The sequence below is a fragment of the Lithobates pipiens genome, unplaced genomic scaffold, assembly GCF_037356315.1.
Source record: "Lithobates pipiens isolate NorthernLeopardFrog02 unplaced genomic scaffold, aLitPip1_a1.2 Scaffold_3, whole genome shotgun sequence".
In the NCBI taxonomy this organism is placed as follows: domain Eukaryota; kingdom Metazoa; phylum Chordata; class Amphibia; order Anura; family Ranidae; genus Lithobates; species Lithobates pipiens.
The window spans coordinates 84,669,029-84,678,649 of NW_027507790.1; the positions used below are offsets into that span (position 1 = coordinate 84,669,029).

Genomic DNA, 9,621 nt, shown 5'->3' on the forward strand with positions numbered 1-9,621 from the left:
TGGCAAAGGGTGCATTAAAGTAGCAAATAGGATTTTATCTCCAAATTTCAAAATGCTGATTTTCAATTGTGCTGAGAGTGCATGTTTGAAAATACAGTATCTACTAAACATGGTCATTTAGCTACATCACACAAGCAGACTTCCCCATGTTGCATGGAATGCATTGTCAAGCTACTTTTATATGTTCTTATGTTGAATTATTAAGAGGGAGCATGATGATATATTTCTGTACAGCTCCAATGGATTCTCCATAGGAATATACACTCACCGGCCACTTTATTTGGTGGTACACCCTTACTAGTACCGGGTTGGACCCCCTTTTACCTTCAGAACTGCCTTATTTGTGGCATAGCTTAAACAAGGTGTTGGAAACATTCCTCAGAGATTTTGATCTATTTTGACATGATAGCATGACGCAGTTGCTGCAGATTTGTTGGCTGCACATCCATGATGCGAATATCCCGTTCCACCACCTCCCAAAGGTGCTTGCTTGGATTAAGCTCTGGTGAACGTGGAGGCCATTGAAGTACAGCAAACGCATTGGCATGTTCAAGATATCAGTTTAGGATGGTGCATTATCCTGCTGGAAGTAGCCATTAGAAGATGGGTACATTATGGTCATAAATGAATGGACATGGTTAGCAACAATACTCAGGTATGCAGTGCCTTTTAACCACTTGCCGACCAGCGCACGCCGATGTACGTCGACAGAATGGCACAGGCAGGCAAATGGGCGTACATGTACGTCCCTTTAAATTTGCCGCCCTGCCATCGGGAGCGCGCCGCCGGCGGCGCACTCCCACGCTGGTCGGGTCCCCCGTGAGTCCGGTCGCGGGACCCGCGATCGTCTCACAGAGCGGCCAAATGAAGAAATGCCGTTGTAAACAGCATTTTTCCATTCTGCCTAGCAACTAGTGACGCTGATCTCTGCTCCATGTGATTGGAGCAGAGATCAGTGTTCACTAAATGAAAGCCCAACCCCCCCCACAGTTAGTAACACACCCCTAAGAACACTTAACCCCTACACTGCCACCCACTGGTTAACCCCTTCACTGCCAGTGTCATTTACACAGGAATCACTGCATTTATATAGCAGTGATTACTGTATAAATGACAATGGTCCCAAAAATGTGTCAAAAATGTCCGATGGGTCCCCCACAATGTCGCAGTCACAATAAAAATCGCTGATCGCCGCCATTACTAGTAAAAAAAAAAAAAATAATAAAAAATTATTAATAAAAATGCTATAAAACTATCCCTATTTTGTAAACGCTATAACTTTTGCGCAAACCAATCAAAAATCGCTTATTGCGATTTTTTTTACCAAAAATATGTAGAAGAATACATATCGGGCTAAACTGAGGGAAAAAAAAGTTTTTTTTATATATTTTTGAGGGATATTTATTATAACAAAAAGTAAAAAATAATGCGTTTTTTTCAAAATTGACGCTCTATTTTTGTTTATAGCGCAAAAAATAAAACACGCAGGGGTGATCAAATACCACCAAAAGAAAGCTCTATTTGTGGGAAAAAAAAGACGTCAATTTTGTTTGGGAGCCACGTCGCACGACCGCACAATTGTCAGTTAAAGCGACGCAGTGCCGAATCACAAAAAATGGTCTGGTCTTTGACCAGGAAATTGGTCCGGTCTGAAAGTGGTTAAACTATGCTCAAATGGTACCAAGGTGCCCAAAATGTGCCAAGAAAATATCCCCCACACCTTTACACCACCACCAGAAGTCTGAATCGTTGATACAAGGCAGGATGGATCCATGATTTCATGTTTTTACATCAAATTCTGACCCTACCATCTGAATGTCACAGCTGAAATGGAGAATCATCAGACTAGGCAATGTTTTTCCAATTTTCTATTGTCCAATTTTGGTGAGCCTGTGTGAATCGTAGCCTCAGTTTCCTGTTCTTAGCTGATAGGAGTGGCACCTGGTGTGGGCTTCTGTGGGCTTCTAGTAGTCCATCTGCTTCAATGTTCCATATGTTGTGAGTTCAGAGATGGTATTCTGCATACCTTGGTTGTAACTAGTGGTTATTTGTTTTATAATCTCAAGCCAATCAAACCATTCTCATCTGACATCAAAGGCATTTTTGTCCACACAACTGCCATTTACTGGATATTTTATCTGTAAACCCTAGAGATGGTTGTGCATGAAAATCCCAGTAGATTATCAGTTTTTGAAATATTCAGACTAGCCTATCTGGCACCAATAAAAATGCCACGTTCACTTAAATCCCCTTTATTCCCAATTCTGATACTCGGTTAATCTTTGCTGCCACGTGATTGGCTGATAAGCAAATTGGGTTACCAAGCAATTGAACAGATGTACCTAATAAAGTGGTTGATGAGCGTATATCAGGACTGATGACCACAGTGTCTCAGTTATCAGCCAAGCCTTCGGCCAGTAAGGAAGGTGTGGGTAGTAAAGACTAGGGAGCAGTGTCTCTATGGTAGTCTGAGATCATTAGACGTATGATCAAATGTCAAGGTGAAAGAAAAATAAAAGTTAGGAAAAGGAAGGTTCTTACCAACTCCTCGTAATCCTCTACATGTTTGAATTTTTTCTCTCTGTAGTAATGCCTTTTCTTAAAGAAGTGGAAGACAATGATATCACATAACACAGTGGCCTAAACGGAAACAAAAATTATTTAAAAAGAAAGTAAGTTTGTTCAATTCATCCGATGTTGCATACTAAAAATACACTAGATATCACTTAAAAGTGACATTAAACGGTTCCCGACCAGCGCACACCGATGTATGTCGGCAGAATGGCACAGGCAGGCATATTGGCGTACAGGTACGTCCAATCTTCAATGCCGCCCTGCCATCGGGAGCGCGCCGGCGCTCTTGCGTGCCTGTCGGGACCCCCATGAGTCCAGTCGTGGGTCCCGCGGACTCGATCGCCGCAGGCATCCCCGCGATCGTCTCACGGGGCGGCTGAATGGAGGAAATGCTGTGTAAACAGCATTTCTCCATTCTGCCTAGCAACCAGTGACGCTGATCTCTGCTCCATGTGATTGGAGCAGAGATCAGTGTTCACTAAATGAAAGCCCAACCCCCCCACAGTTAGTAACACACCCCTAGGAACACTTAACTCCATACACTGCCACCCACTGGTTAACCCCTTCACTGCCAGTGTCATTTACACAGGAATCACTGCATTTATATAGCAGTAATTGCTGTATAAATGACAATGGTCTCAAAAATGTCCGATGTGTCCACCATAATGTCGCAGTCACAATAATAATAAAAAAAAAAAAAAAAAAAAAAAAAAAAAAATTGCTGATCGCCGCCATTACTAGTAAAAAAAAAAAAATATATAATAAAAAATTAATAAAAATGCCATAAAACTATCCCTATTTTGTAAACGCTATAACTTTTGCGCAAACCAATCGCTTATTGCGATTTTTTTTACCAAAAATATGTAGAAGAATATGCATTGGCCTAAACTGAGGGAAAAAAAATTTTTTTTTATATATTTTTGGGGGATATTTATTATAACAAAAAGTAAAAAATTATGCGTTTTTTTCAAAATTGTCACTATTTTTGTTTATAGCGCAAAAAAAAAAACGCAGAGGTGATCAAATACCACCAAAAGAAAGCTCTATTTGTGGGGAAAAAAAAAAGGACGTCAATTTTGTTTGGGAGCCACATCGCACGACCGCGCAATTGTCAGTTAAAGCGACGCAGTGCCGAATCGCAAAAAGTGGTCTGGTCTTTGACCAGCAAAATGGTCCGGTCTGTAAGTGGTTAAAAACTCTGGTTTAAAAAATAAATAAATATATTCAAGTATGTATTCTTAACCACGATTACCTGCAAGAAAACACATACAGTGATAATTGCTTTGCACAAAAATGGATTCACAGGCAAGGATATTGCTGCTACTAAGATTGCTCTTAGGAGAGAGGTTCAACTATTGTGATGCTGGCGGCTTCAGGGTGCCCAATAAAGTCCAGCAAGCACCAGGACCGTCTCCTACAGTTGATTCAGCTGCGGGATCGGGGCACCACCAGTGCAGAGCTTGCTCAGGAATGGCAGCAGACAGATGTGAGTGCATCTGCATGCACAGTGAGGCAAACACTTTTAGAGGATGGCTTGGTGTCAAGAAGGGCCACAAAGAAGCCATTTCTACCCAGAAAACACCCCAGGGACAGACTGATATTTTGCAAAAAGGTACAGGGATTGGACTGCTGAGGATTTGGGTAAAGTCATTTTCTCTGATGAATCCCCTTACTGATTGTTTGGGGGGGATCTGGAAAAAAAGCTTGTCTAGGGAAGAAAAGATGAGCGCTACCATCAGTCCTGTGTCATGCCAACAGTAAAGCATGCCAAGTCCATTCATGTGTGGAGTTTCCTCTCAGCCAAGGGAGAGAGGGCGCATTCACAATTTTGCCTAAGAACACAGCCATGAATAAAGAATGGTACAAAAACATCCTCCGAGAGCAACTTCTCCAAACTATCCATGAACAAATTTGGTGATGAACAAAGCCTTTTCCCACATGATGAAGCACTTTGCCATAAGGCAAAATTGATAACTAACTAATAAAAACAAATATGCAAATGTGCACAAGAACAATGATAAAACTCCTCAGAGGCGTATCATATACACAGCTCTGCATTAGATAAAGTTATTGATATGATTTATACAAAATTGCAACGTTTTTAAAGTCTTTCTGCCATTAAGGATCATAAAGATAAAAATCAAAAACCATTTAGATCAAATCACACAATACTTTCGGAGTAAAAGAGAATGTTTTGGAGGGATAAGACAGCCTTCCAAGCAGGGAAAAGCATACAAATGGCAACAAGGGAATCGATCTTATAACCAAAGAACTAAGGGAATGGAGAAACCCTCTCATAAGAGGATTAAATTCCTCTTAACTCTTCAAATTTCTTCCTCCTCACAGAATCGTCCCAGAAATAGGAAAAAAAAAAAAAAAAAAAAAACATTCTTTAACCACTTGCTTACTGGGCACTTAAACACCCTTCCTGCCCAGACCAATTTTCAGCTTTCAGTGCTCTCACACTTTGAATGACAATTACTCAGTCATGCTACACTGTACCCAAATGAATTTTTTGTCCTTTTTTCCCCACAAATAGAACTTTTTGGTGGTATTTGATCACCTCTGGGGTTTTTATTTTTTGCACTATAAAGGATAAAAGACTGTAAATTTTGAAAAAAAAACGCATATTTCTTTTTTTCTGTGACAAAATTATGCAAAATTATTAATTTTTCTTCATAAATTTTGGCCACAATTTATACTGTTACATATCTTTGGTAAAAATAACCCAAATTAGTGGATATTATTTGGTCTTTGTGAAAGTTAGAGAATCTACAAGTTGTGGTGCGAATCATACAAAATTGATCACATCTGATGTACTAATTTCTTGCGACCCGAACAAGCCAGGAAAGTACAAATACCCCCCAAATGACCCCTTTTTGGAAAGTAGACATTCCAAGGTATTTAGTAAGAGGCATGGTGAGCTTTTTGATGTTGTGTCATTTTTTTCCCACAATTCTTTGCAAAATTAAGATTTTTTTATTTTTTTTATTTTTTTCCACAAAATTGTCATTGTAATAGGTTATTTCTCTCACGTGGCATGTGTACACCACAAATGACACCCCCCAAAAAAATTTTGCTACTCCTCCTGAGTATTACAATACCACGTGTGGGACTTTTTCACAGCCTGGCCACAGAGAGGCCCAACATGCAGGGAGCGCCATCATGTGTTCTAGGAGCATAAATTACACATCTAACTTGTTGACTACCTATTACACTTTTGAAGGCTCTGGAGCACCAGGACAATGACACGTGACACTGATGACAGATGGCACTGATACGTGGCAATGATGACAGATGGCACGTGACACTGATGACAGATGGCACTGATAAGTGGCATTGATGACACGTGACACTGACAACAGATGGCACGTGACACTGACAGGTGGCACTGATGACAAATGGCACTAATATGTGGCACTGATGACAGATGGCACTGGGGACAAATGGCACAACAGGTGGCACTGGGGACAGATAGCACTGGGCGAGGATGGCACTTTTTTTTTTTTTTTTACTTACGGCCGCTACAGCCGTTCATCTCTCCCTTCTCACACGCTGTCTGTGTGAGGAGGGAGAGCGGCGCTGAGAGATGATCTCATATGTTTACATATGAGATCATCTCTCATTGGATAGGCCGATCGCGCTGTAAACGGCTGCTGTGATTGGCCGTTTACAGCGATCTGTGACTGGCTGTGTCCGAGGGACACGGCCAGCACAGAACTTCCCTGATGCGCGCTCCCGGGAGCGTGCATTGCGGAAGTAAACAGGAGGACGTCCAGGGACGGCCTCCCGGCAGATAGCGTCCGCTCTGTAGCCGTCTTTTGGCTATAGGGCGGGCGCAAAGCGGTGATGACTCCACTCTACATAAACGCATGCTGGAATCGACTTCCTCCATTCTTCGAGGGCCTTCTGGCAACTATGGGAAAAGTAATGCACGTGGTTATATGTCTATTCGCCCATCTGGGTATTTTGGTGAAGGTTCTAACAGTACTCTACACACGGGTGCACACCCCACACAAGGCAATGTAGGCCCCACTCCCACCACTATGTTTTTTTACCACTTGGATCCAAAAATACACAAAACATCATAACTACACAACCACCCTCCATGATGCAACAAATACACATATAGTACAATGAATATCATCAATTTGTCAGATTACACACTTTTGGTAGAGGAAGAGGCACCATTATCAAAAGGATTAAGCTTTTGCCCCGACTGTCCTCAATACGTTGGAGGTAATTAAATATCTCCATCTTTTTGCAAGGGAACTGTTATTTATGGTATTGAGGTACGAACATGCACTACAGACCAGTGTTAATTTTGATGTCAAATTTCAGTTTAGTTTTAGTCTTGACTAAAATGGCATTTTAGTTTTGGTCGTATTTTAGTCATCTCAATTGTTTTAGTCGTATTTTAGTCGACTAAAATGTTTTAGTAGATGAAATTAACACCGATAATGGCCTGGTTTCATTATATAGACAATATATTATTATTCAGGATTTACATAGCGCCAACAGTTTGCGCAGCGCTTTACAATATGAGGGCAGACAGTACACTTACAATACAAATCAATACAGGAGGGATCAGAGGGCCCTGCTCGTTAGAGCTTACAATCTAGCTCATGCTGTAGGAGGGCTCTGTGGAAGAACTGAGGAAGTGCATGTCACAGATGAATAAAAATGTTTTCAAATTGAAAGTTTAAAAGTTTAATATCGTATAGTCTCACTTTAAAGTGGGGTTCCACCCTAAAGTGGAACCTCCGCTGATCGGAACCCTCCCCCCCTCCGGTGTCACAATTGGCACCTTTCAGAGGGGAGGGGGGTGGAGATACCTGTCAAAGACAGGTATTTACACCCACTTCCGGGCATAGACTCCGGTGGGAGTCTACGCCATTTCCTGTCCTGCCGCGCTGTCTGCTGGGACACACATGGGTCTCAGAGACAGCGCAGAGAATTTCTATTGCGCTGCGCGACTCGCGCATGCGCAGTAGGGAACCGGGAAGTGAAGCCGATTCGCTTCACTTCCCGATTCCCTCACCTAGAATGGTGACGGCAGCAGCCGAGAGCCGAGCGATCGATCGGCCTCGGCTGCCGGCATCGCTGGAACCCGGGACAGGTGAGTGTCCATTTATTAAAAGTCAGCAGCTGTATTATTTATAGCTGCTGGCTTTTAATATATTTTTTTTTTTTTTGGTGGAATCCCTCTTTAAGTGAAGCTGAATAGATTCAGATTACACCAGTCCTGGAACTAGCTTGCAGCCTTGGAGCTAGAGTGTGGCACAATTCACCAGAGGACTTTCACACACAGTTATTTAGCCCTCAGACCAACTCCCAAATATATTTGGCATCTTATGCAGAGCTCGATGGGCCCGTTCACACTGCCCATACACTAAACTAGCACAGTTTAGTGTGCACGCAGCTGTCCATTTTGGCTGCAGTGAGCCGGTGGAAAGGGGCAGTGCTTTGTGCGTTTTACCAAGTCACATGGGTCCACCCCCCTTTTGCCATCTTTATTTTAAGCGTACAAAGTGAAGTTTCATTCATGCCCCCGCTCAGCAGCATGATGCGTTGTGCTGCTGTGCAGTGACATGCAGTGCCATCCAATGTACTGCGATAAGACACAGAGTGTCTGTACACACATGCAAGATACTGGTATTGCAACTCAATCTTGCAATCAGGGCTGGCAGGAGTTCTTTCACATAGATAAAGTCCGCAACCAGGTGAGAATGAATAAAATGTATCTTTATTTTGTCCGAGTACATGTTTTATTTTTCAATATGTTTATTTAATTTTTAGAATAAACAAGAGATATTGTTGATCGCCTGCACAGGGGCTAGAAAATGGGTAAACATTAACAATGAGCAATATTGTTCACAATTATACTATAACAGTGAAAATAGGGGATGGTATCAAAAAATGAATACCGCATAAAATGCCATATCCCCAAAATCATCATCTAAGGGGAGGCTCTTCTTCTGCAACCCCAACCCCCGACATATGAGGTGACGGCATGAACCAGGATAGTAAGAAACTAGTAAGAAATCGAGGAGAGCAAAAAGGTAGAGAGAAAGGGTCATAGATAGGACGGGGTGAGGGAACTCATAAGAGATCCATGGTTCCCAAATTTTAAGAAATTTGGCCTGCGAGTAATTCAAAATACTGAACATTCGTTCCTGAAGCAACATAGCAGTAATACGTGTCTGTCCCCCCCCCCCCGGAAATCTACGCGTTGGGTCTTCCAGGCTTGAGCTATAGTCCCATTAGCCACTATAAAGAGGTATGTAGCCAGCTTCTGCTGTGGAGAATATAAAGCAGGCATTGGACAATGTAATAGGGCTAACTTAACTACTGTTAGATGCCGGGCCGTGACCCAGTACCATCAGGATAGGAACTTATATGCTGCTTCTAGGGTGTTTGTATTAAATGAGCGTTTGGCCACTATTTTCCAGGCCTTACTCTAGTCTAAGTCTAAGGGGGACTGGAGGTCCCTTTCCCATCGGTCCATATAGGAGAGGGGTGCTGATGTGGAACATCAATTCAAAGATGCATAGATAACCAAAATGAGGCAGAGGGACCCAGGAACATGCTGACATGCATGTTCAAAAAAAGCTGTCTTGCATACACACGGTCACACCAAATTCCGACCTTCAAGAACATGGTAACGTACAACACGTACGACGGGACTATAAAATGGAAGTTCAATACCCAGTGAGCCACCCTTTGGGCTCCTTCTGCTAATCTCGTGTTTATCTCGTGTTAGAAGTTTTGCGAGAGACGATTTGTGCTTTTCAAATCGTTTTAACTGCTGTTTGGTTTGTGCTTGTGGGTTTGTATCTGTTCTTCAGTGCGTGCAATCAGTTTGTATCTGTTTTTCAGTCCGTTCTTTTCCGCTCGTTTCTGATTTTTGGCTCGCTCTTCAGAGGCCTTGCAGTTCTTCAGTGCGTTCTGTTAGTTCATTCTGAACAGCCGACCGTTTTGAAGCCATGTTGTGGGTATGTACTCATCGAAGAGTTCGTGCTGTGCAGGGGCTTGGTGTTGGGCTTC

At 42.4% G+C, this 9,621-nt stretch overlaps 1 protein-coding gene across 1 annotated transcript in view; it reads right to left on the reverse strand.

Moving 5' to 3' along the window:
* Nucleotides 1-9,621, reverse strand: part of P2RX4 (purinergic receptor P2X 4) — a 105,994-nt gene that overhangs the window by 16,344 nt on the left and 80,029 nt on the right. The window contains exon 11 of the mRNA XM_077461987.1: nucleotides 2,542-2,640. Within this exon, the coding sequence (XP_077318113.1) occupies nucleotides 2,542-2,640 (99 nt within the window). The remainder of the gene's footprint in view (nucleotides 1-2,541; nucleotides 2,641-9,621) is intronic.